The sequence below is a fragment of the Exophiala oligosperma genome, assembly GCF_000835515.1.
Source record: "Exophiala oligosperma strain CBS 72588 unplaced genomic scaffold supercont1.5, whole genome shotgun sequence".
Lineage (NCBI taxonomy): Eukaryota > Fungi > Ascomycota > Eurotiomycetes > Chaetothyriales > Herpotrichiellaceae > Exophiala > Exophiala oligosperma.
This window is the reverse complement of record NW_015622822.1, coordinates 1,375,936-1,402,030: the sequence shown is the minus strand read 5'-3', so window position 1 is coordinate 1,402,030 and position 26,095 is coordinate 1,375,936. Positions and strand designations below refer to the sequence as shown.

Below are 26,095 nucleotides of genomic sequence, written 5' to 3'. Positions count from 1 at the left end.
TCGTATGGGCCCATGGAAGCGATGACATGTGAATGGTGAAGGGAAAAAAGGCCAAACCCAAGACGGCGACGGTTTCATCCTATTCGGTCGTCTTGTTTCTTCGGATGGTAATGGAATCAGTCTGGTTGGATCGATATGAGGATACAGAAAGTCATCAAGAAGGTGAAATTGAATATTTTCCCCACTTACAGATCGTACTGTATAGTGTAGAACATGTGAAAGATGCAACAAACAACATCTACTGTAGGTAGGAAATCCCCTATACGGAGTATCATTGGATCAGTAACCTACCTGTCCGTACCAATAACTAAGAATAACTCATATCAAACTTGATCCTTCACAGGCACATTCTTCTATTCCAATCATTTTGTGACCCGAGAAACCACTCAATTGTCCACCTCATGCTTTCTGAATCTTGCAAACCAAATCGGATCCAGCAACAGAATCACCTTCCTTGATCAGTAGTGATGCAACTTTACCAGAATGTGGTGCACTGATGACCATTTCCATCTTCATGGCACTCAAAACTGCAAGTGGATCTCCCTTCTTGACTTCATGCCCTTCCTTGGCCCGTACCTCAACCACGACACCAGCCATAGGCGCACCAACTTGACTGCTATCACTAGGATCAGCCTTTGGCCGACTGGTGTTCTCCACGGCGGCCTTTGTGTCGTCGATCAAGATCTGGCGAATTTCTCCATTCACCTCATAGAAGACCTCACGTTGTCCGGTCTCCTCGGAAAGCGGACCAACGGCCAATAGCTTGAGGATAAGAACCTTGCCCTTTTCAAGCTCCACGTGGAATTCTTCTCCAATTTCCGGCTTGTTCAAGAAGAATTTCGTAGGCAGAACCGACAGATCGCCGTACTTGTCGACGAACTTACGGTAGTCCTCATAGACCTTCGGGTACATGACGTAGCTGGCAATGTCCGTCTCGGAGGTGATTTGATACTTCTCTTTGAGGGTCTTCTTCACCTCTGCGAAGTCAACAGGATCAAGGTAGAGTCCTGGTCGTTTGTCCATCTTTCTACGGCCGCGAAGAGCATCGGTTCGGAATGGTTCCGGGAAGCCACCGTACGGCTGGCCCATGTAACCCTCAAGGAATTCCAGGACGGATTCGGGGAAGTCGAGATCTTTAGCTTTGGCTCGGACATCATCGAAGCTGAGTTTGTTCGACACCATAAATTGTGCCAGATCACCTACAACCTTTGACGTAGGTGTGACCTTGACAATGTCGCCAAGTAGCAGATTTGCTTGCTCGTACGCTTTCTTCGTCTCCAGCCACTGGGCCCCAAGACCAAGTTGAGTTGCTTGGAAGATCAAATTGGTGAGCTGTCCTCCAGGTATCTGATGCTCGTACACATCTTTAGAAAGTTAGCATCCTCCGCAAATAGACTGTCCATCTATACATACCTGGATCAGGTCCAGTCAAGCCAGCTTCAAATGGCGAGTACAGTAGTCGAAGTTGCTGCCAATACTGGTCAAGAGCTCTAACATTGCGAACATCTAGACCTGGATCGTGTTCAGTTCCTTCCAAGGATGCCAGAATAGCGCCGATACTGGGCTGTGCTGTGGTACCACTCATTGCGTCTGTGGCAGCGTCAACAGCGTCAGCTCCAGCCTCAGCGCAGGCCACCATGGACGCGACGCCAGTTCCTGCGGAGTCTTCAAATTGTAAGCGGCGATTTCGGCAGGCTTGAAGCTTTTGAAAACTTACCATGCGTATGGACGTGTATCGGAAGGTCTGGGTACTTCTTGCGAATTGCGCCAACGAGCAGACGTGCTGCCTTCGGTCGTAGCGTCCCTGCCATGTCCTTGATACCAAGGATATCAATCTTCAGATCGACCAGCTTGGCAACGAAGTCCAAATAGTACTCGAGGTTGTACTTTGTCTTCGGGTTCTAGTAATTGTCAGCAACTGAATAAGGTAGTAATAGAACAATGGAAGCAAAGCAAAGACGCAAGTGTAGCTGGTGAGGAAGTTAATGTACAACGTGAATAATGGAAAATCACCAGCGTCAGCCTGAGATGTATCAAGTAACAGCAATCGCCAAATGTATCGAAAATCCGGAGTGTTTAGAGGCCAGCCAAGATGCTTGAAGTAATGAGGTTGAGAGAGAGGAGGCCGTTGAAAGTTGATACTGAGGTGGGATAGGTACGCGCAAAGACAATAAAATGAGAACAAAAACGAAAATCAAAACACCTACCAACACTGTAGACTTGTTAGTATTGCTTCAGAGCGAGGCGTATTTTAGGACTCACTGTCTCCGCTGATGCAAACGGTTCCCTCCGCAACACCACCGGCTGCTTGTACAGCTTTGATTCCGACTGCCACTTGATCGATATCGTTGAGAGCATCGAATACTCTGAAGATATCCATGCCGTTCTTCTTTGCCTGCTTACAGAAATGCTCAATCGCATTGTCTGGAAGACTCTTGTAGGCAACGCCGTTGGCCCCTCGAAGAAGCATCTGGAAGGGTATATTGGGAACCAGCTTCCTCATCTTCCGCAGTCTGTCCCAAGGATCTTCGAAGAGAAACCTCATACTGACATCAAAAGTGGCTCCGCCCCAGCATTCCAGAGCAAATGCGTTGCTCAAAGCGTAGCTCGTTTCTTTGGCGATGTTGCACATGTCGACGGTTCGCACTCGGGTGGCTAGGAGAGACTGATGGGCATCACGCCACGTAGTATCCATGATGAGACAGCCCTTGTTTGCTCGGATAGCTTTGGCAAAGCCAGCAGGGCCTTCTTTGTCGATGACACTCTTCCATCCCTTCGTGCAAGGAACTGTGACATCAATTTCTTTTCCACTGTCATCCAGGATTTTGGGCATAATGATATCGCCCTTGAATTTTGACTCTCCAATTTGACCTTTGATGCTGCTACCGTTCACGGCAAGGTCTCCAAGGTACTGTAGGAGTTTCTGAGCACGGTTCTGGCTGCCGATCAGCTTGAACAGCTCTGGAGTGTCGTCGATGAAGGTGGTCCAGCACGTGCCGTCAATGAAGACTGGGTGGGTCAGGAGCGAAGCCAGGAAAGGAATGTTGGTCTTGACGCCGCGAATACGGAACTCGACGAGTGCTCGCAGCATCTTGCGACGCGCGATCTCGTAGGTGGAGCCGTGGCAGGTACACTTGACCAACATGGAGTCGTAATGAGGGGTGATGATAGCACCAGCGAAACCGTTACCACCATCAAGACGCACACCGTTACCACCGGCTGATCGGTAGACTTCAATCTTGCCAGTATCGGGAGAGAATCCCTGGGATGGATCTTCGGTGGTGATTCGACATTGGATGGCAAAGCCGCGAGTAGAGATACGGTCTTGAGTAAGACCTAGCTGTTCAAGAGTCGCACCTGCAGCGATCTGGATCTGTGCTGCCACGATATCGATTCCCGTAATCTCTTCGGTGATGGTGTGCTCGACCTGGATTCTGGGGTTGATCTCAATGAAGTAGTAGCGATTTTGTTGATCAACCAAGAACTCGGCCGTTCCGGCGTTGCGGTAGTTGACTGACTTGGCGAGCTTGACGGCATCGCTGAGAATAGCGTCGCGAACTTCAGCTGGCAGATCCTTAGCAGGGGCAATCTCCACAACTTTCTGGTGTCGACGTTGGACACTGCAGTCACGTTCGTACAGATGGACAACGTTTCCATGGTTATCACCCAAAAGCTGAACTTCGATATGCTTGGGCTTGTCTAGGAAACGCTCAACGAAGACGGTGCCGTTACCGAAAGCTGACTTGGCCTCGGAAGTCGCACGCTCAAAGGAGTCCTTCAAGCTCTCTTGGTCACGGACGACTCGCATGCCGCGACCACCACCACCAAATGCGGCCTTGATGATGATTGGAAAGCCATACTTGTCAGTAAAGGCTTTGACTTCTTCGTATTTGGCGACTGGGCCCTCCGTGCCAGGAACGCAAGGGACGTCGCATTTCATGGCCAGCCGCCTGGCGGAAACCTTGTCTCCCAGGGCATCAATGACTTGATAAGACGGGCCAACAAAGATGATGCCAGCCTCCTCGACTTTCCGGGCAAATTCAGCGTTCTCGGACAAGAAACCGTAGCCAGGATGAATCATCTGGACTCCATGGGCCAGGGCAATCTTGATGATTTCGTCGCCAGCCAGGTAAGCACCGACGGGAGTGTATTGACCTCGTTTTCCAATCATGTACGCCTCATCCGCCTTTTGTCTGTGCATACCCAGTCTGTCTTCATAGCTGAAGACTGCCACGGTTTGGAGGGACAGCTCATGTGCGGTACGGAAGATTCGGATGGGAATCTCGCCTCGGTTGGCGACGAGGAGCTTCTTGAGCTGCATTATGCTGGAATTGGCCCTCAGCCGCTGGTGGACCGAGTGCTCAAGATGGTGACTACCATCTTCATGGTCGGGAGTTGCTGTACCGTGCGCCGCCATGATCGAAGTTGAGGTAGCCTTGCTGCTGGCAGAGGCAGCTAGAGGCAGGAGCTCCTAACGAGCTGTTGGAGAGGACAAGTGCTCAACACGGAGCCTAGGAGCTAGATAGTGTAGCAAAAGGAGTAGGGAAGCAGGAAAAACAATACGAATAGAAGGTCGAATAGGTCGGTCGGTGGATGGTGGGGGGGGAACGATAGAAGAAGGAATGTTGGGTTTGTTTTTGTCGAAAGATGATGTCGACGTGGGGACGGTCTCCGGATGACAGGAGGGAGCAGTAGAGCTAGATCAAGGCTACTGCAATAATGATATATCTCAGTTGGGGTTGGTCAGGAACAGCCAGGAAAGCAGCTTTTGGGTGGTTGACTTTTTGTTTGATAAGCTGCATAAAGGGAGGGGAAGGATATGTGGAAGTGGGACAAGTGGATGGAGGTGCGTAGGACAGACAGTCAGTCAGTGGTCTGCGGCTTTGCCTTGCTGTGCTCTTTTTACTGTTGCGGTACGGAGTAGGAAGCTCCTCCACGAGCTACGAGGTGATTAGACAAGGTTGACGTTCGGCGGGCTTGGGTTCCTCCCTCCGTCCCTAAGGTCTTGACTCCGTATGGACAGCAGCTTACGGAACAGGCCAGTGCGCAATGCACCGAAACAAACCTCGGATTCCGACCTTAGGGAGCGGTATCGGGTTGATTTCGGCGCAAGAGCCCTGTCTCTTTTTATATGGCCGTAGGAATGAGTTTTTGTGTCACAGTCACAGTAATGGATTCGGAGATCAATCAACGACCTAGACCCAGCTAAGTGATTCCCTCCGTCTACCAACCGGAATACCGTAACATATTGTCAGTCGTTATCATGGTTATTGAAAGGTTTCGACCAGGGTTCACGAAGGACATGCAGTGCGCCTTGCAGTGTGGTGGGGTGGTTTTACTGGACTTTTCGCATGGCTCTACAGTACTCAACTCCATCAATACCATAGCAATAATAATAATTCAGTCTTTAGCATGAATCCACCACGGTCCGGAGTACAATATCTTCAGGATTAGTAGATTAAGCTGAGAAAAACTTCCCCCCCCCCTCTGCCATTGCTTAGAAAAAATAGTCATAAATGGTGCTACTTGTTGCTGTAGCCTCGTTATCTCTCTCTGTCCAATTCCTTCTCCTGCAGACCACGATTGGATGGCAAAAAGACGCCACTCCATCACGTCACTGTTTAAATCCCAATGGCATGGGGAGATAAGGCAGGCTCCGTATCTGTTGAGGAGGGAGATATTGGTGTTGGTCAAAGATTATTGCCTCTACGGCCTGCTCCCCGCTCTACACACCATCAAAGAGCCCATCAGATCTGGCATCATCTATTTAGGCCGATCTCATCGGGACCAATAATTAGAGCATACGACACCATTATTCTGGGTACGGCGAGCGCGGTGTCAACCTCCGAGTAAGAAAACGACCATCTACAAACCCAGAGAGTATGTCTCGGTTTTCGTGTTAATAAATGGCCTTCATTCGCTATCTCACACAAATTGATCAAGTAATAGTAATTTTTGTTTGACTGCTGCAGCGCCCGAGGCCGTGAACAGGAGCCACATGGCCACCCCATATCAAGCCAGAATGTCGCTGGGCCTGCAACCCCCACATACGCGTTACCATCTTACAACTGTACTTGCGTAAAGTGATCCCATCCCCCGATGTGTTTTCATCCGCATCCATTATTTTCTTCCGGCACAGGAGATTTGCTGATCACAGATATCCATGTTGTTCCGAATATTTGTCGCGCAGGCACTCTAGGATCATATCGCAGCTTGCTCCGATATCACTCCCTGCCCCACAACACCGAATCTTCCCGACAGCTTCCCCGGATCACCAGGGCTTCTTTCCTTTTAAAAGGCCCGAGGAAACCCGGTCGGCTGGGGTGTAATGCCGTTGGTAGCGGCATAGCCTGTGGGTTGTGGTGCCATATTTGCTGGACCCTGTGTCAACATCAACCGGCTTCCAATGATGGGAGTGTTGTCCTCGGTCTTTTGTTGACTGGCTTCCCGCGACTTTCGTTCGTCGTTGTCTTTTCGAAGTTGCTCGATGGTCGCCGCTTGCTGGCTCATGTAACTGATCATGAATGGCATCGTGAAGTCGCTTAGGCCATGGCGCCATGAGATCTCCATAACCACATGGTATGGGATCAGATCGTAGCAAGCATAGAGCATACCAACATAGCATTCGCGGCTGCCAATGTCGACAAACTAGGCAAAGTTAGCTACTATAAGACGATTCATGAATAATGTTCAACTTACGTATCTGAGCAAATCTTCCACCACGTCTGGTTTGCCCGAGATGGCGGCAGTCTCGATGGCATCGCGGAACAACTTGTCCTGCTTGGATAGCGCAATCGACTTCTCCCATCTCTTGTTCTTGCGGTAGATTTGAGCGGCGATTTGTCGGAAAAAGACGAGTTCGTGCTTTTCAAGACGCTGGGCGAGCTCAACTGCGTCATAGTTATCGTAGTTCTCCACCGAGTCCTTGAGAGTCTTGTAGTCCTCCTCTTCGATGAGGAGATCGTGGATGGCGTTGTTCACAACACGCTTGTTTTGACCCTGGACATTGAGCAGGAACGGCTTGATGATGGGGATGTTATCCGACTTCTCAAACATGCGCACAACTCGGTTGACGTCAATGCGAGACGTCAAGGCTTGGAGCAAGTCTGTCAACAAGAGTGGCTGCTCTTGGAGGTAGTGGTTCAGAGCACGATAGTAGATTTCCAGATTAGCCACCTTGACAATGATGTCCTTGAAGGAGTGATGTTCCCAAGCATCAGCGGCACGTTCCATCATGGCCAACGCCGCATTGTCCCATTCGTCGTAATGGCAGTAGAGGAAGATCAACTCCGGCCAGAGATGTGCCTCTTCACAGCCCCGAATCATCTTCGGAATGTTGATACGCGACCAGAAGAGCTTGAGGTGCTCCATAACCCGATCAGGGTGATATTTGGAGAGAGCAATACCAAGCTCGGTGAACATGCCCATGTGAGCTCGTTCTAGGCCAAGGCCGGCCTCCAACAACGAAATGAGTTCCTCGAAGTATCCTTCTCGCTCATACTGCTTAACAAGATCCTGGAGCTCTTCTGCATGGACGATAAGGTTGAGACCGCAAATCTGGGCGAGTCGGAATTCCTTCTTGGCTACGCAAGCTTCGTTGACCTGCTTCCACACTTTGACACTGTTAGCACGTCGAGCACAGTCGACCGCGTTTTGGTACTCGTCAAGGTGTACAAGTGTGGTCGCCAGCTTCGCCCAGTTGGAGATGCTGGTGTAGAAAATCTTGGCCGCCTGGTGGAAGCCTTCTTCGTAAGCCTTGTCACCACATGCCTCGACATCTGCAACGTTTGTAGCACGCAAGAAGTCCTCCAGCTCGGGCAACTGGTCAAGTCGAGCATAACTGAAAGCCAGTGCGGTATCAATAGCTGGTTCGCGTTGGGTCTTCCGGGCCATCTTGAGGAATTTGATCAGATCCTCGTCCTTGCCTGCGTGGGTAGCGGTTTCGATTACTTCATTGTAGTTGCTGGGATCATTGGCTTTGATGTACGACTCGATAGCATCGCTCACTCGCAGACCATCGAGCTGCGCCTTTGCCACCTTGCTCCAGACTTCGGGGAGGTCGACGTTCTCGGCATAGTCTTGAGCACGATCAATGCTGACAATATGATCGACGAGCACGTTTGCAGCTGAAGTATGATCATTGACCTTCTTGTAGATCTCAAGAGCCTCCTCATACAATCCTTGCTGGATACACATATTGGCAATCTCTTCGGTATTGAACTCAGACAAGCGGTGGATGTAATCCATCAGACGAGACTTATCTGCTTTGGCAGCGGTAAGCATGAGCAAGTTCTGCAAGCTGCTGTTATCACTGAATGGAGACGGCTCCAAGATGATTTTCTCGAGGAGTTCAATAAGTTCGGCTGGAAGATCTGCATCCAAGAACGCCTTGACGGCAACCGAGACCTTGTCTGGCTCGCTGGACTCCGGTACTGCTGTTGCGATGACTTGGTCAACAAGAGATCGACGATAGACATTGTTTTCGGCCAGGACAAATCCCCAGATTTCTGGGTCGGCTCGTTCAAGTAGATAGCGAGCTTGAGCCCGGAACATAGAGTTCTCGTTTGTGATGTTGATGAGCTCAATATCGTTCTGTCCCTTTCGGTAGGCAATGTAGGCAAGATTAGGATCCCGCTTTTCACAGTATTTACCGACGGTGAGCGTATCATAGAGGTCATTCTCTTTCAAGAATTTCTCTGGATCATGGTTGCTGTCAATGTAGATCTTGGCTAAGGCATTGTAAACTGCAGGTTGTTGATTTCCCTGTGCCAAAGTTGACTCAAGGAATGGTAACAAAATCTTCAGGCGATTCTGACCCTCGACCTCACCGACCAGTTCGTCCATCGGCACAGCAGACGCGTCTACGGAGGACAACAAATTCTTGATGACAGACTCTTCGCAATCCAGAGCCAGTAGTGCACCGACCACGGCAGGTGTTCGGGCTGGGTTCACACGCTGGACGTACACCTCGATAGACTTGTATTGTTGGTTGCGGTAGAGGTAATTGATCAAATCCTTGACAAAGTTGAATCGGTCGCAGACAATGATCAATGGAAGTTGTTCCGCTAGGCGTGCCTCGATCAGGAAGTTCTTAACCTTTTCAGGGTTGTAATGGTTGTTTTCTCGGCAGATTCTCTCAACTTCCTGGAATTGTTGCATAGTAACGGCAGCCTCAAGGTATTTGAAAACAACTTCACCATCTTCGCTGAGGTTGACAATGCTTCCAAGATAATAATAGAGACCTTCAGCAGTGCGGTGCTTCTCGAATAGAGAGATGAGTCTGCCCGAACCCAAAAGTTCAGAGTATTTAGTGGCCAGTTGAACTACGGCTGCCAGATTCTGACGGATGTTGCTCTTGAGCATTTCGTCCATGCACTCGAGAGACTGATCAACGCCCATACGGCCAAAGTATTGCTGGAGCCATTCGGGATTGAGCTTGTCAGTCTGAACAATGATTCGCTTGATCGATGCTGAGTCATCTGTATTCTCAAGAGCACGTTGAAGCAAGCCAGCCTGTTCACAAAGTCGAGAAATTCTGGTTTTGTCGTAGTAGGAAAACATCTCATTGCCGAGAATTGCGTCTGCGACTTGTGGGGCGTTGAGCAGATTCATTTCAAGAAGGCGCGTCTGAAGATGACCTTGCTCCGGTCGATTCTCCTTGAGAGCATCAAGAAGGAAAGCAGTTGCTTGTTGAATCATGTTCTGTGACATGAAGACATCGACGACTCTATCGATATCAACCAAGGGACCGCTTTCGTTATTAGCCAATTGAGTGGCAAATTCAGCGCCCTTCTCGGGGTTGGCTCGAACAATGTGTTGCAGCAAGCTAGTGAAGTCGGGCTGATATCCAGCTTCCCGGGAATATGGCAAGATTTCTTCGAATCGACCGGTTTCAGCCAGCGCTGCCACAACCTTGGGAGGAACATTGGACTCTCGGTAGATCTTGAGAGCAAGTTCCAGATCATGGAGTCGAACGATATCACCCAATTCTTCTGACGATTCCAATTTGCCTTCGCCCATCCACTTATCAAGTAGGTTCTTACGATTCTGAGCCAGGACTGGCTTGATAAGTTCTACACTCTCGTACTTGTTGAGCTTGCCTTTGTCAAGCAATTTGCCGAAGTATTGCAGAATGACTGAGAGCTGTCCGGGTTGTTGAGGGACATTCTTGAATCGATTGATCGTTTCGGCAGTTCTCAGAAAGCCTCGTGGAGAATCTGCAGCAATTTGAGCCGCCTCAGCGTAGTTACCTTGGGAGAACAAAGTTTCGAATTGTTGTTGATACAAGTTGTCTGCTCCTGGAAGGCCAGCCCTCGAAGCCAATTTGACGGCAAGAGTGGAGTTGGCTGGGTTTTGGAGGAGATAGGGAATAATGGTATTCTCGTCAACGCTTACAGACAAGACTTGACCTTTGCGGTTGATTCCGATGATACCGGCTGACTCGGAATCTGGGCTGGTGACGAAGATGGTCTCGCTTGAAATCCGGTTCATGAAGATGCAAGTGGCTGTCTCCAAGTCGTAAAGGTGGATGAACCCATACTTGGTGATCATGTAAATAATACTGTACTTCTTGGATACCTGCATGGCAACCGGAAAGTCGTTGACAGCCTCATCAGGGAAGTAGACATCGACTGCTCTCTTGTTGAACCGGGTATTGCTGTCGCTGGGATCAATCTCAACCACATGCAACTTACCCTGGCCAGCAGCGTTGCGGACAGCGAAGGTGAAAAGCTTGTGTGGAAGCGGGTTTCCTTCAGCGTGGAAGGTTCCGAAAGCTGCGGCATGACCCTCGATGTGTTGAGAGATGCCACGGTTTCGTGAGTAAAGTTGCATTGTACCTGCGACTCTTCCTTCTCTTTGGGAGATGCCCACAATAACCATCCACTGCTCATCATCGCTGACACGGTAGTTGATGATCTGGCAACCATTGAGATTGGCGTTTCTTTCGAATAGCTTGACGGGAGCGTTTTGAGTAGGGTCAAAAACATCCCAGTGGTATACTGAGGTATCAGTTACCAAGCCCAAGCTACGCTCGCTGTACCATTTCCAGAAGACAACGTCCTCGTTCATGATCGTAGACTTCAGCTTTGCCTTCGCGCCGAGATCGAAAACTTGAATCGTTCTGCCCTGAGCCTTGAGGGCTAGAATCTCGCGGGTGAAATGCATGATGGCACTGTCGGCGCTGATAGCGCGTTTGATGACTTCATTGTTGTTCTTGAGATTTACGATTATGACTTGAGGCTTGTCTTGTTCATTAAGTTTTTGTCGTACGCAAACAAAGTGATCGGATTCTAATGTCTGCAGCATGAGTTAGAATACGCTGATTCCAAAGTTTTGGCAATTTACTTACACAGCTGTTGAAGGATATTGACTGTTGCTGTAGTTCGAAAGACAAGTCAGTATTCTCTCATGTATCCCAGTCAAGCGCGAGCAAACAGGCGTCCTCATCGCGGGTTCCGAGGATCTGCGCACTTACCGCGATCTCTAAGTTAGTCAACTACGTGAGAGAGTTAGCATGGCAGATACTGATAGAAGACCTGGCCTAAACGTACCTGAGCAACCTCAGTAAACTTGATAGGAAGCGCCATGGTTGCGACCGGCCCCCTGCGGCCACATGTACTCCCCCGAAACGAAGCAATTGACACGCAGGCCGGTTGATCGAAGATAATCAAGCCACAAAAGAGCGTGAGTAGAAGAAGAGAGGAAGCTAGATCACCGAGACGTGACGAAGCAGAGGAAGGAAATGAAGTGGTCGTAGGTGATGAATTGTTGATTGTGAGCTCCTGGAGACACCTTTTGGAAAGTGAACACCGGGCAGATTACTATGGGGAAACGCTGCTTGCCTGCCTGCGCTCATTGACCAGTGCCAAGCTGCGCGTCCAATGCCAAAAGCGCCCCCAAATAGCCAGTCACGCGAGATTACATAACAGTGGCTTGCTTCGAGGACGAGGACTGGCTACGCATGTATGCTGAGCCACCCCTGAGCTTGTCTGTGCCAATTTGCATGTGGCTTGTGGCTGCAACACCGTTGGTTTCGTCATTGAAGTTTTTACACATAAGATACTTTGTACTCCGTATGTTTCACAACCTTTACACGTCCTCTACCGTGGTTCCTAATATTCTGCTAAGTCCAGCACCTATTCTACGGCAAGTGATGAGATCATTTCTCGCACCCAGATATCTGAACAGGCATACAGCATTGCCTCTCCGTCAGACAACTGCATCTTTATCGCGTTTCTACTCCTCACCTACCAACCAAAAACGACCTCCACCAGGTGGGCAAGGGACGCAGCTAAGTTTCCTTCCCTTCCTTGGCCTGTTCTTTCTTAGTACTGGCACGTATATATTTCTTGTGAAGCGAAGGACCGGGCAGCAAGTGAACGATACTCGCCGAAAAGCCCACAACGAGAGCTGAGCGAAATCCACGTCAAGATGGCGACGATCGATCCAACTTCAGGCACATCGCCTGTGATTCAACCAGATGCTCCGTTGGCGTCCAGTAACGTCTCTCCCGTCTTTGACTCTCAGAAGGTCACGGTTCTCTTCATTCTTGGTGGACCCGGCGCCGGCAAAGGCACGCAATCCGCCAATCTGGTGCGGGATTATGGATTTGTACACTTGTCGGCTGGGGATCTACTGAGAGAAGAGCAAGACAACCCAGAAAGCAGATATGGGCAGCTTATAAAAGACTACATCAAAGAAGGACTCATCGTGCCAATGGAAGTCACCGTCAAGCTTTTGGAAAATGCAATGCGGGCAAACTTGCACGATGATGGCGTGGGCAAATTTCTGATTGACGGATTCCCTCGCAAGATGGACCAAGCAGTCTTTTTCGAACAAACTGTATGTCCTTCCAAATGCACGGTCTTCCTTGATTGCCCGGAGGAAGTCATGAGGGCACGGCTATTGAACAGAGGAAAGACGAGCGGCAGATCAGACGATAACGAGGAGAGCATTATCAAGAGATTCAAGACTTTTGTCAACACGAGTATGCCGGTGGTTGATCACTTCTCACAGGAGGGCCGAGTGATCAAGGTATCTGCCGATGGAACAGTCGACGCAGTGTACGAGCATCTGGTCAAGGCGCTAGCGGAGAAGGGCATCTCGCCATCCAAACCTGCTCCCCAACAGAAGCATATGCCGGCAGAATCCTAGTAACACCCCAATACAGCCAACCACCCCTGATGGCTTGGACACTACGCTCGACAACATTCGAAAACCACGATCATGAATCCGAGACGTTTTACTTCTTAGTGACCACAATGTCTCATGGCCCTACTTCGTTTCCCACTAAACCATTGCACGGCGAGAGCAGTCTAATACTGCGGAATTGGTAGAGGTATTGATCTCATATCGAGACCACTTGGTATCCTTATACATTATTATCGATATTCAACTGCTATCGCCTGAACTCTCTTCGTCCGAACTGTCAAACCCCCCAAATTCCTCTTCATCATCTCCGGAGTCATCCTCCAAGTCCGTTGGCGGTTGCATCAGAAACGCCTTCATACATGTAATCCTGCTGCTGGTCGCATAGGTTCCGATCACTCTGCCTAGCTGTGCGGGCTTAGGGCTTTGGGTAGCGTTGATCAGGTCGGATGTATCAATGTGTAATAGGCGGATTGTGCCGTCACTGCTTGCTGTAACAATAATCATGTCTTTTGCCGCCGAAGACGCGGTAGGTAGCAGAATGATCTCAAAATCTTTGATACGGACACTGATGCCTACAGACTTGCCACCAATTGAGGCAGAGCAAGTTGCAGCTGGTATCGCGTCGTCATTAGACTTTTCTCCATTTGTCGTGGATGTGTTTTTGCTGGTGTCGTAGAATAACACCCGACCGTCCTCCGTCGAGGCCGCGAGTAGTGTCACTTCTTCGCCGGCAGCACCAGCCAATGTTAAGTAGCAGATTTGGTGCAGTTTCGTCAGAGGTTGTGGCAGAAGTTTGCATCTTGGTTTGGAGTCTGCGCCGAAAATAACGACTCCTCGTTCAAACGATACAGCAAACTCGGTCCCATCAGGACTCCATCGTATCCGACGGCCCTCGCCACTGCTGTACTTGCCCTCTTTCACGCTTTGTAGGATATCGCGGCTGAAGTTGAGGACACCTGCTTTCTTGCCGGTGACAAGGTTCCAGAGCCGCATGCAGCGCTCGCCTCGACCGACACTCACCATTAGCTTCATGCTGGGATGAACGGCAAAGTCGTTGATGCCAGCTGGCGTGGCCCCAGGAGGTGCTGTGTCGCCGCTGGGTTGACCCTGGACCTTTGGACGTGGTGCTTTGATCGTCGAAACCACCTCGAGGTCACGTAACCTTGTCACAGAGATATTATTGTCTTCCGACCCGGCAAGGAGTTTCGATCTTGTTGGAAAGTAGAGGGATGTGATGTTGGACGAATGCTGTAGCAGGGTGCCTAGTTCCCTATTCCTCGGGTTTTCTGAGATGGTATTGTTCCCCAGCGTGGGCATAGGGATCTTGTCGTTATCCGAGACCGGTGAAGCTGCGAGACTATACACATTGATCTTCTCATCGGATCCACCTGTGGCGAGATAGACACCTTGGGCATCGGACAAGCCTGGTTCTGGCAGTGGTGAAAGTGCCAGACATCGTACGGCAGAGGCGTGTGCGTTGAAGAGGAATGTGTCTGCGAACTGGACTGCTTGACTTGAGTCCGGCGCCGATAGATTTGATATCGAGGCGGTGATGCCGTGCAGAATTCGCTCGTATGAGCCTGCTATGATCTGAATGACCGGACTGGTCGTCTTAACATCGACATGTCCATTAGTTTTTGGGACTTTGGAGGACTTTACATCTCCATTCGTGGTAGGCATAGACAACGCAGCATGGTTCTTCCCGGATTTGCTGGAGTTGGAAACGGTTTCCCGTTTTCTTTTGCCCGCCATGTGAAATTTTTTCGAGCCGAGTTTAGAAACAATGAACAATGCAATATCAACCAGGGAACACCTGAAGTCCTCAGAGCATGAATACTGGCAGGCAGAGTCCTAAAAGAACGCACAAGGGTCAATCGACCGCTCAAATCAGAGTCTTGCTCGCACGGATAGCAAAGAACTTGCTTGAAAGAGTGACAATGGAGGTTTGCTCTCTACTAGTGCCAATGCGTATCAAGAAAAAAAAATTGGGCTTAGGCATGTGGTGAATACGGAGAAAAGCGAGGATTATTGGGCAGGGGAGGGCACCAGGGAGGGCACCTAAGCGTAGGGCTAGTGAAGCGGGAAGTTGCTGTAATGGTGCTGGTGGTGGTGCCAGTGGTGCCAGTAAAATAGTACTCAGTGGTCCCTGGTCCTCCCCCCCTTGCCCGTACATTGACCTCATGCAGCCTCCAACTCCCTCCATTCTCGATGCCCGCCTGCGCCTGCACTGACTCGCTGTACTACCAAATACCATCTCATTTGAACACATCCTCCAGCCAGCTCGCCAACTTCAACAGCCTCAAATCCACCACAACGCGCCCAAACAATTCAATCTGAGGCGATCATCCATCTCCAGTTACTCTTAACTGTGTTTCCTCCAATTTTCAGCAATTAATTCGATGACTTTCAACCGCTGCTGTGACTGATGCAATGCACGTCGAGCAGTTGCGCTCGAAAAAGTCTGAAGCACAGTCAGTAAATCCTTTTTGAAGCGATTCATCTGATCCTGCGTCTCTCAAGGATCATACTAATATATTATGGTGAATTATAGAAGATGTTTGTGGTCGAGGAAGCGGAAGTTGTCTGAACTTTTCTCTGTCGCCGCGTACCCTCTACTGCCCGAGGACCCGGCGTACAATCAAAAGTTACAGGCTTTCCAAGATGCAAACGACTTAGAAAGGTATGATCCCCTTGTCGCTTCCCTACTACAATGGGTATCTTGACGACGGCAGCACGTACGCTGCCATTTTTGCTCGCATTTGCTCACTTTTCCGCAGTGGTCGACTCTTCGATGAAGCGACGCTCCCTCCGAAAACCCATATAACCCTTCGATCACGACAATCTAAACTTTCTCCTCCTGTCACAACCATACTCTCGATCGGGAGTCCTCTCTCACAAACTGCCGGTCATTCTAAGAGCAAAGTCTCGTCACCATCACCTCTCAAAGATGCGCCTAAGGCTGCTTCTTCAGAAACAGCCACACCCTTGCGCGACGAGGCCGATGATGGTGGACATATTGCAACACGACAAGTAGCAGATGGTGACGAAAGCCCTGACAGATCAGAGCAACATGTGTTCTCGGCAGCCCAGGGAGACGACGCGCCTAGCTTAGGCGTAAACGTTGCCGTCGTCAATGGAGCGTCGAAGTCGTCCACGCCGATGCCTAGTCCAAAACCACCAGAAGAAGGTCCTCAAAAATCTATTACGGAGGCTAGTGATGCTATAAGAGAAGGAACTCCTGCTGTCGCGACACTTGAACCTCCCGCTGAACAGCAACCAAGTCGAAGTCCACCAGTCCTTGCGCCTGTGTCTTCGGCCGCCGAACCTCAATCCTCCCCAGCATCAACGAATGGGCCAGAGTCTGCGATCACGCCTGCCCCAACCGCAGGCTCACCTGGCACGAGCCCTGGCATGGACCTACACCCCGGTGCAGCCGAGGTACTTCAGCAGCAGAAAGAGACTCGCGAGATTCGCGCGGATTCTGAGCGACCACCGCTGATTGTTGGCGACAAGGATCAGCAGACAGTAACTCAATCACCCGTTGCTAAGGCGGACACGAGCCAGGCCGTCCTGGAGAAGGATAGCGTATCCAAGAAGCCAAGCGTGCGCGTCGATACTCAAACTGACATCGAATCCTACTTCAAGCCACGACCGAGTACCGATGTAGTGGAAAGTCCTGCTCAGATGACTGCTGCTGGTACCCCAAAACGTGGACATTCAGCTACGCCGTCGGGAAACGAACCACCAAAGCGTGCGACCAGAATATCTTCTGGTGTTTTACAGAAAAAATCCGTATCGGAAATCCTGGGTGAAGCCCCCAAAGCAACTACCCCCCAAGGTGATTCTCCGCAATCAACGACGCTCCGCGATTCTTTTGCACTGTCAACTCCGGACGCCCGAATTGGCGAGCGCCGTGATAGAGAACGAAGTAGGTTGTCAACGGTAGTCTTCGCTAAGCCACAGAAGACATCTACTGATGATGGACATCTTGCATTGGAGCGCCTCAACAACCGCGAAACACAAAAGGCTAGTCCGAAAGAGAGAGATTATCTCTATACGCTATTCGAGAACAAGGCTCACTCTATGTCAAGACAGACGTCTATGACTTACCTTATTCAAAATGCTCACAAGACTTTATCCACAACAGATCATCTTGTCGAATATGAGCTGTCGGCTGAGTGTAGAATCTTGAAGCGTCTTTATCAACTACAAGAGAAACAACGATGGGCATTGAGGCAATATAAGCGAGCGGATGAAGCTCCAAGACCGACTTCCCACTGGGACTACTTCCTCGATCATATGAAGTGGATGCGGACAGACTTCAAGGAGGAGCGAAAATGGAAACTCGCCGCTGCGAGAAGTCTTGCAGAAAGTTGTGCAGAGTGGGTGGCTAGTTCACCCGAGGAGAGGTTTCGTTTACAAGTGAAAGTCCGGCCACCAAAGATCTTGAACAAGCCTGAGGAGCCAGAGGAGCTAGAGGATGTTAACATGGAAGATCTTCCTGGTCCTACCGCTTCTTCACATCCAACACCGGACTTGATGCCCTCAAATGAGGATGACTCCATCAGTGATGATATCGCAGATCTTCGGGACCTCCCGATGACCGTCGCGCCGGCCGCTCTCTTTTCTCTTGGCTCTTCCGAGTTCAATTTCCCTGTCGACCATACACCTGCCCTGGACAAGCTGTTGAACGAGCTGCCTCTGTATGGACCGTCAACTTTCGAGTTTGACTTTGCCCAGTCCAACCTGGCCGAGCGCCTGGACTCAAAATGGAAGACGGACATCGTACCTGTTTCGAGGTGGGCCACCGATAAACTACCAATCAAAGACTATCGGCCGCCCATTAAACGAAGTCGATATGAGTATGAGCTCGAATTGTCGCCAAGGAAGAAATCAGCGCCTCTTCCAGCTGAGGATACCAACGTTGCATTGTTCATGCAAGAAAACAAACCCATAAGGGACAGAATTCATCCTGGCCATTCGTTCCGCCCTCCAATGGAGCATCCTATGCCTCATCAAGCATTCTTCGAAACTAGAAGTTCTTCTCAGTGGACCCACGCGGAGGATGACGAGCTTAGGAAACTTGTTAAGGATTACTCCTACAATTGGTCGCTGATCTCAAGCTGTCTAACTCCTCGGGGTTCATACACGTCTGGAGCTGATCGTAGAACACCCTGGGAATGCTTCGAGAGATGGATTGGATTGGAGGGTCTGCCTGCAGATATGTCCAAGACACCCTACTTTAAGACATACTCTGGTAGGATTGAGGCTGCTGGTAGACATGTCGCGGCACAAATCGAGGAAGCTCAACGAAGAGCTGGAGCGAATGTACAGATCCCTGTTAGAAAGAGAACGACTCAACCAGTTCGTGTAGAACGGAAGCGGACCCAGCGACATCTCGCAATGCTCGACGCAATGCGCAAATTGGCGAAGAAACGCGAAGCCGCGGTTCAGAAACAACAACACCAAGCTGACCTCGCTGCAATGCGCAAAGTCAACGATGCAAATGTTCCCAAGCCATCGTATAAAACCCCTGCCGAATTTTCGCAGCTCAAACAGGAACGGGAAGCGAAGCTGGCAGAGCGACAGGAAATATACCGGCAACAGCTGATTGCTCATCAACGTGCTACCGCTCAACAACAGCGTGCTCAGAGCTCTCAGCCAAATAATATGCCAAACGGTATGCCTCCTAGCGCGCCCAACATGCGTGGGCCTCCTGCAGCTGGCGGCATGCCTGCAATGCCAAATGGAGGTCTGCAGGTGCCTAATGGTCACCCTCGTCATCCTATGCTTGCAATGCAACAAAACATGCAGCTGGCTCCTGGTATGGTAGGACCAAAGCTCACACCACAGATGCAGGCACAAATGCAAGCGCAGATGGCCGCCCGTGGAACAGCGACCTCTCCTCAACAAATGCGTATACTTCAGGAAGCGAGCCGTGTCCAGCAAGAACAGCTGATGCGACAAGCGCAACAGGCACAGAATGGAGCCTATTCCTCGCCTAACAACAGTCAGGCTGCCCTAGCGGCTGGCAAAGGTATCAACAACGCAGCGTATATGGCTGCCATGGGTGGTGCCAACGGTGTAGGGTCTCCTGCCAACATGAGCCATGCCTCTGCATCACCTCGTCCTGCTAGCTCAGGCCAGGCCTTGTCAAGCGGTCACATTCCTGTCCTTACGCAGATCGCGAATAAAATCCGCGAACATCACCCGAACCTGTCAGATGACGATGTCAATCGTCTTGCTTCTCAACAAATCACCCAGTATCAGCAACAAGCCACCGCTGCTGCGGCCGGGCAGTCGCAAAAACGCCAGCAGCCCCATAATCAAGCAGCTTTGAATGCAGCGATCGGTGCCGTCAATGCTGGGAATCATGCATCGAATGCCGCCGCCGCTGCAGCTGCGGCTGCCCAATATGGTCAACCGACAATGATGACGCAAGAGCAAATCCAGCAGTACAATCAGCGGATGCGCATGCAGCAGGCACAACAACACGCAGTTAGAGGCATGCAGGGCCAAATGCAACAAGGCATGATTCCTAATGGGATGAGCAACTCCCCTGTGATGAACATGGCTCGGCCCGTCAGTCAACACACGAATCAGGGACAGATGAGTCGGAGTGCAACTCCAAGGGACCAACGCAGCGGCAGCCAGAGTAATGTTAATGGCAACGTCAATGGCGGTGGTGCTGGTACGGGGTCTGGCCCGCAAAGCAGTCCACGTCCGGCGCCGGCACAACAAACTTGAGCGGGAAGGTGTGGTTGACGTACGCATTTACAAGGAGACTGTGCAGACGTTCATGTACGAAAGTGAACAAGGAAATGATTTTGCTGCGTCTTGACACCAACAAGGGTACTTATATAGTGTGGACGGGCAATTTTTATGCGAGCTGTTTGAGTACAGAAGAGGGAGGGAGCAGCAAGTCCGGCGTATCAAGTTTCGGAATGTTTGCACTTCAGTTTGAAAAGGAAAAAGGGCGAGAGATTTGCAATGATAATTTTACGTTCTTCCCCGTTCAGTTCATCTTTTTCTCTCGGATATCTTTGTCTATTTTGTTGTAGCACGATACTCATACTGCCGTGATAGCACCTGGTCTTGGACTATTGTAAGTAAAGACCCGTTCCCCACGGCTTGTGTGGGTGTATGTGTGTGTGACGGAGAGTGAGAGTGTAGAACTGTCCTGTCTCGTCTCAGACTCGCGTGGTCATTGATTCATTCGTCCAAAGAAACATGCTTGACCTTGCAAGCCTCCAGTCACATTTCTTCCCATCTGCAACCCTTCCTGATTTCAACTGGACGCCTTGCACCTCTTCCTTTTTTTTTAATTCAACCATTCCATGTTTGCTAGGAGCGTGGTCCTGGGACATATGCAGCAGTGTCGGTGGACTCGGCGTGATGATACCAGCTTCCGGACTCGGCGTGGAATTCCTAATCTCCACCACCCACGGCCTCTACCTCTCTGGGAGCCTGCTGCTCGCGGTGCTGACCGCCTCGGCCACCGCCACGGCCACCACCACCCTGCCGTCTTTGTCTATCACCGCCTCTTTGCATGCCCTCGCCGTCTGCGAATCCGTTCGTGCCGGACTCGCCGCCGCCAGGTCCCTCGCGAGCGAATCGTTCCCTCTCGGCCTTGACCACCGTCAGGACGCTCTCCAGACTGCGGCGCCAAACCATGAGGCGTCCCTGGATCTCAGCCCACTGCTTCTCGCCGAAAACACGGTAGGTGGCGCGCTGGACGAGGAATTCTTGCTTGAGCTGGCTGAGTTTGCCCTCGACGAGACCGGAACGGATGGCGTCAATCACCCACATTTCCACATCTTCGCTTGGAATTTGTAGGGCCGAGGCGATTGTGGAATAAGGTATCGAGCGGGTCGTCGAGGAAGCGGCGATGCTGGCTAGGGTGAGGAGGCGAATCTTGTTAGTCAAGGCTTCGGCGCTACTCTCTGGGATACCTAGAGACGCTAGATCGTTGGTCTCGAGGAAATCGGTGTATGAAGAGTAATCGTCCGAGGAGAAGATTTCGAGAAGTTCAAAGAGGTTGTTGTCGGACTTTCGAATGGCTTGAACGGCATCATTGACGGTCAATGGCGTAAAATCTATCACATTCGGGTTGGTGAGGGCGGTTTTCAGTGTGCGTTTCGCGAGATCTTGAGCTTCTGGCTCCGATGATGACTCTGGCGGGATGGTCTCGAGGGCGTCGAGAAGATATTTGTAGTGCAGATCCTCGTGACCAGTCTCAGATGCCACGTCGGCCACTGTGAGATACAGAGTGCGGGCGTCCTCGTCATCGAGTTGCCAAGTTGACAGCCAATTTGGAATATTCGTCTCCAATTGTGGTATTAAAGCCTCGAATATCTGTGCAGAGGCGGATGATTTGATGACTTTCAATACAGCAAGGAAAACATGATAACGGGCGTCACTGGTAAGAGGAAGAACGTTGAAAATGGTCGTGAGGGTCTGGAGGGCGAGCGAGGAGCCGAAGGCAGGGGATGATGTGAGTGGCTGCTCGGACAGATACTGGCATATCCGGGCAAAAAATTGTTCGGAATTTGGTGACTGAAGCGAGAGGCTGATGAGGAGGTTGTACGCTGCTGTAAATTCTGTAGAGCTGTTATTACTTGTACAGGATGAAGTCGTTTCTGGGGTTAGACATCCTCACCTCGCTCAGGAGCAGAATTGAGCACAGAGGCTTTGGTTACGATCTTTTTCAGCACTTCATTCTTTTGCTGTTGTACTGAGGCCTCGTCTACAGGCTCCTGGGATTGTTCTGCCTCTCGAATTTGGTGTAGAAATTGCGCAACGTCTGCTTGAACGCCCGCTCCTTCCTCGGATTTGGCGAGGGTGTCGAGATACTGCGCCAACTCCTCTGCGAGTTCGGAGAACGATCCTTCGATCAAAAGGGTGTTTGAAGGGCCCGGCATGGCGACGGTATTGTAATTTGAAGAGAAATTGAGGGCGACGGTGCTGGTATTGTCGTTATTGCCTGCGCCTGCGCTGCCGGCGACGCTTTGCTGCTGTGGGAGAAACTTCAAAATCGTGGAAATCTTGGCATTTGCTTACATAACCACGAACTCGGCGCTGGTTCCACACTTTCCTACAATACGAGTTCCTTGCACAAGCGGAGAGGGAAGTGTCTGTGGACGCGTAAGGTGTAGGTATGTTTCAATTGTATCCACGTTCCACCATATTGGGTTGAATATTTATGTCAGATGGTAAGGGTATTCAATCAACATCTTGCGAGCTCGAGTGTCCTGAATCGTCCTCAGTGTTGCACCGAGACAGGTACAGGCTTCGCCACCATTTCGTCCTCAATGAATACCCCCAAGCCAGCAAAAGCCTTCCAAAGACATTCGTCCATGTATTGATGAAAGTCGTACCCGGCGGCAGACATAGCTTCCGATGGTTTTCCCCTTGCGCGAGCAACATAACTGTCCTTGACTTGATAGTAGTCTCTCGTCCGCGGCATGCCCATGAAAGGATCGTACGGCGCTTTGGGCGCTGGGGCGACCACCGGCTTCAAGCCTTTGATCAAGCCACTTGGATCTGCAGCATCCTTGGGCGTATTCTGTCGTTTCGTTGGTCGTGTGCCAGCATCGTTTGTGGCTTCGGTCGCATCCGTTTTGATACCGTTTGCGATAGCATACTCCTTGAGCTTTCGCCTCGTGGCTTGAACATCTATCTTGAGAACCAAATTCATGATGAGCTCTTCTTTCAGTTCGAGATAATCATCATAGTCTCTCTTTGACTCGAATTCTTCCTCTCGACGGTCGAGACTAGCAAGAGAGATTAGACATGTTCCCCGGCATTTAGAGGGGCAAAGGGATACAACATACGTCTTGCCCACAGTCTTCCGGATTTCCACTTCACGCTCGATTTTGAGATCCTCAAAAGTCTGTGGTCGCCATTCACGTTTCCAGAGATTGACATGACACCCTGCTACAGGACATTCTGCTTTGCCACTGGAGAAGTTTCGATCTACACACCCTTCACATATTCGGTGGTAGCATTTCGTGTTGATCTTGAACCGAAGTCCGGGATGTGTACGAGGGTCACTGCCACAGACTGGACATTTATTCGCTCCTAAGAGTAAACAATTAGCAACAGAAAGTTCATTCGTGATGGTCAAGAGCTCAGGGTTTCTGCTTACCAAGAGAATCTTCGTCGTCCATAATGACAGTCCTTCACCGAGATTCAGGTACCAATGTAGATGGAAGTTGAAGTGCTGGAAGATGAGGCCATCAGATTGCATGCGAAAGCATCATCCAGCATCACACCTCTTGCGACATACGAATATTCAAGATCTGGACAAATGGGCTGTGGAGATAAATGTCAGTGCGATGGACTCACGAGGCTGAATGAAGTACGTGGTGGTGACAAGGCAGCGTAATTTCAAATGACACAAATTTATACTGTTTTGGGCAGTGGCGTTGTCATTTCAGCATCGCTGATTAAAATTCCAGCCTGAATGATTCTGAACAAATATCTGAACAAGGACACAAAACGCCATCTCAGAGTCTGTTCGTCACACACAATGGACGAATCTGCTCTTTCGCGTATTGAGCAGCAAAGGACCGAACTGGAAGCCAATATCGCTAAGCTCCGCAAGTCGCTCCGACACTGGCAAACTCTGGAAATTGATTACGAAAGTCTGAAGGAGGAATTTTTCGGTCTCTCAGTGGGAACTTCGGCTGAACTATGTTTGGAAGTCGCTCGAGATGCGAAGCTGGAGTTGGTCGATGATAAGGAGCTTCACACACTTCTCAAAGACAATAGCGGCCACCCTCGCCAACCCGCCCAGATTGTGGACCTTCTATCAAAGCGTGTTGAATATGTCGACCGAAATGTCCAAACAGTCCGAAAACAATTATCTGACGCCGAAAAACGAAGGAATGCCTTATTACTAGCAGAAGAACCTGACCACCGGGATGATGCCGGACTCCCGCTGGCTGAAATTACCGAAGAACTGGACGAATCAGGACAGGTATTGTCCGGAAAGGTCGATATGCCTGGGTCAAGCGCACCACAATTGCTTGACGTATTGAAGAAAGCCGGCGTGACAGACTTGAAAGAAACAAATGGAACAATTACTCATGCCGAATCCATGGACCCTTCTCAAGTTGACCGTGTGGGGGCTGAAGAAAGTGTGCAAAACGATTCTTCAAATGTCACAGCAGCTGCCGATGCCTTGCAGATGGTCGACGTGCCTACCTCCACTGACGATACAGAAGAAGAGGCTCAACTACGCAAAGAAATGCTGGAGTACGCCCAGGGAATGGACGAGGTTGGCGCTATCGTGGCTGAACTCGACCTGGAAGAAGACGGCTCAGATGTCTCATACGATGACCAAGATGATGCATTTGAATTCGACTCTGACATGGAGTATCACGACGATGTCGAAGAGGATGAGTCAGAAGATGACACCGGTAAAAGCAAGAATCGCCTGACAGTACCAAGGGGTTACCGAAAAAAGATGGAGGAACTACAGGAAAAACTTGGTTTGAAGAACTTAGGACCAGAGTCAGAGACCGCTGTCATCGGTCAACAATCACGACCTTCAGCCGCTGAAGCTGCAAGGAAAGCAGCGCTTGCACGGCATGATCAGTCCACGAAGAGCAGCCTAAAGTCCACATTGGCGAATGACGATACAACAGCAAAACCAAGAACAGGTAAAAAGAAGGTGGCGTTTGCATCCGAGCTGGATATAGCACCTTCTGAACCCTCCAGCTCAGCACGCTCCAACGCTGAAACGTCACGGGAAGATTCAACGAACAATCCTACCGTTAGACCAATCAATGACTCTGTGGTAGAGAGACAACCACAGACAGAAGACGCACCTGCTCCTGATGCTGCACCAGTCGCGCCCAGAAAACAATCACGTTTCAAGAGCACACGACAGGTGCAACCTCCAGCACCCTTATCTGCGCCTAATATGTCAGTTCCTCTGGCAGATGTTGAAGGGGAATCCAAGAATCCAAGTTCTCCAACTTTTCCGTCTACGATCATATCGAGAGACCTTGTTGAAAGACCATCGCCTAAAACGACCAGTGCTCCTGACCCGAATGACTTCTCGGAAGAAAGCCACCAACGCGAGATCGCGATGGAGTATCAAAGGCATCGAATGAAGCGGATACATGCTCAAGATCGAGCCTTCGTTGGAGATGGAGAAGACGACAATTACGGCGAAATGATCACTTCCGGTAAAGGTAGAGGATCCGAAGGTGCTTCAGGTGAAAAGATTAGTCGATTCAAGGCGGCCAGACTCAATCGGTAAGAGTCGATGCTCATGCCTCCTGGTGACAAATGTTTGAGCAGATGTCCAGGTATGTACGTACAATACAATGCTGAAACAGAACCTCTCGGGAAACACATCAAAACACCAAATACGTGTTTGTACGTGAGAATAGCCCTGACCGTTACAATCCCTCGTGCAATTGTCTTTGTTGTTGCTGGAGCCGCTGAAGATCGCTCTATGCGTCTATGGAAGTTGCAGTTCATCCCATCTGAATCTTCCACTACGACTGGCTCCAAGATGAAATCTCGTTGGGCTCTCTGACGCCTCCTCCCTCTGCAATGGATACGGCGATTCGTTTCACCCTACACAGTTGACGGTCTTTACATCGCATCGTGATGAATCACTGCGATTGATCTTGTTTAATTTCGACTTCGCGAAGAGAGATAGAGTCAATGCTTCGTACAATGGTAGCGTGTACGAAGAATGACGAGCTTGACATCGTCGGAGACTCTCGCCTTTCGCCTCTTGCCGCCACACAATCAAAATATTATACCATGACTAAATACCATTTGTACATGATGGAAATGCATCATTCAGTGCTCATACAAAGGTCGACAATGGCCCTTTAGCGGCTCTGTTTCTGCGTCTCTCTCTATTCTCGTTCCCCGTCTTTCAATCCTCTCGGCAACTCCTTCTAGCTTCATGGCTAAC

General features: G+C 50.3%; 8 protein-coding genes across 8 annotated transcripts; 3 read left to right on the top strand and 5 right to left on the bottom strand.

Annotated features, from left to right (window-relative positions):
* Window positions 1-242: 242 nt before the first annotated feature.
* PV06_05832 (pyruvate carboxylase) lies at window positions 243-4,906 on the bottom strand. The gene is made up of 5 exons (XM_016406880.1): window positions 2,263-4,906; window positions 2,208-2,212; window positions 1,718-1,901; window positions 1,414-1,665; window positions 243-1,364 (listed from the first exon to the last, which is right to left on the bottom strand). Exons 1-5 carry the CDS (start codon window positions 4,415-4,417, stop codon window positions 400-402), a joined length of 3,561 nt encoding a protein of 1,186 aa, XP_016262484.1. The 5' UTR covers window positions 4,418-4,906; the 3' UTR covers window positions 243-399.
* A 985-nt stretch (window positions 4,907-5,891) lies between these two features.
* On the bottom strand, window positions 5,892-11,794 carry PV06_05831 (uncharacterized protein). Its single transcript, XM_016406879.1, has 5 exons — window positions 11,553-11,794; window positions 11,477-11,497; window positions 11,351-11,377; window positions 6,700-11,298; window positions 5,892-6,648 (listed from the first exon to the last, which is right to left on the bottom strand). Exons 1-5 carry the CDS (start codon window positions 11,586-11,588, stop codon window positions 6,292-6,294), a joined length of 5,040 nt encoding a protein of 1,679 aa, XP_016262483.1. The 5' UTR covers window positions 11,589-11,794; the 3' UTR covers window positions 5,892-6,291.
* Window positions 11,795-12,096: 302 nt separating this feature from the next.
* PV06_05830 (uncharacterized protein) lies at window positions 12,097-13,747 on the top strand. The gene has a single exon (XM_016406878.1). It carries the CDS (start codon window positions 12,433-12,435, stop codon window positions 13,153-13,155), a length of 723 nt encoding a protein of 240 aa, XP_016262482.1. The 5' UTR covers window positions 12,097-12,432; the 3' UTR covers window positions 13,156-13,747.
* Window positions 13,335-15,074, bottom strand: PV06_05829 (uncharacterized protein). Its single transcript, XM_016406877.1, has one exon. The coding sequence runs from the start codon at window positions 14,902-14,904 to the stop codon at window positions 13,393-13,395; it is 1,512 nt and encodes a 503-aa protein (XP_016262481.1). The 5' UTR covers window positions 14,905-15,074; the 3' UTR covers window positions 13,335-13,392.
* Window positions 15,075-15,344: 270 nt separating this feature from the next.
* PV06_05828 (uncharacterized protein) lies at window positions 15,345-20,166 on the top strand. Its single transcript, XM_016406876.1, has 3 exons — window positions 15,345-15,623; window positions 15,704-15,832; window positions 15,930-20,166. The coding sequence occupies exons 1-3, from the start codon at window positions 15,583-15,585 to the stop codon at window positions 19,897-19,899; spliced, it is 4,140 nt and encodes a 1,379-aa protein (XP_016262480.1). The 5' UTR covers window positions 15,345-15,582; the 3' UTR covers window positions 19,900-20,166.
* On the bottom strand, window positions 20,139-22,135 carry PV06_05827 (uncharacterized protein). The gene is made up of 2 exons (XM_016406875.1): window positions 21,812-22,135; window positions 20,139-21,752 (listed from the first exon to the last, which is right to left on the bottom strand). Exons 1-2 carry the CDS (start codon window positions 22,071-22,073, stop codon window positions 20,581-20,583), a joined length of 1,434 nt encoding a protein of 477 aa, XP_016262479.1. The 5' UTR covers window positions 22,074-22,135; the 3' UTR covers window positions 20,139-20,580.
* A 176-nt stretch (window positions 22,136-22,311) lies between these two features.
* On the bottom strand, window positions 22,312-23,480 carry PV06_05826 (uncharacterized protein). The gene is made up of 3 exons (XM_016406874.1): window positions 23,300-23,480; window positions 22,986-23,232; window positions 22,312-22,925 (listed from the first exon to the last, which is right to left on the bottom strand). The coding sequence occupies exons 1-3, from the start codon at window positions 23,319-23,321 to the stop codon at window positions 22,415-22,417; spliced, it is 780 nt and encodes a 259-aa protein (XP_016262478.1). The 5' UTR covers window positions 23,322-23,480; the 3' UTR covers window positions 22,312-22,414.
* Window positions 23,481-23,655: 175 nt separating this feature from the next.
* On the top strand, window positions 23,656-25,423 carry PV06_05825 (uncharacterized protein; the record flags this gene model as incomplete). Its single annotated transcript, XM_016406873.1, has 1 exon — window positions 23,656-25,423. The coding sequence occupies exon 1, from the start codon at window positions 23,684-23,686 to the stop codon at window positions 25,421-25,423; it is 1,740 nt and encodes a 579-aa protein (XP_016262477.1). The 5' UTR covers window positions 23,656-23,683.
* Window positions 25,424-26,095: the final 672 nt, after the last annotated feature.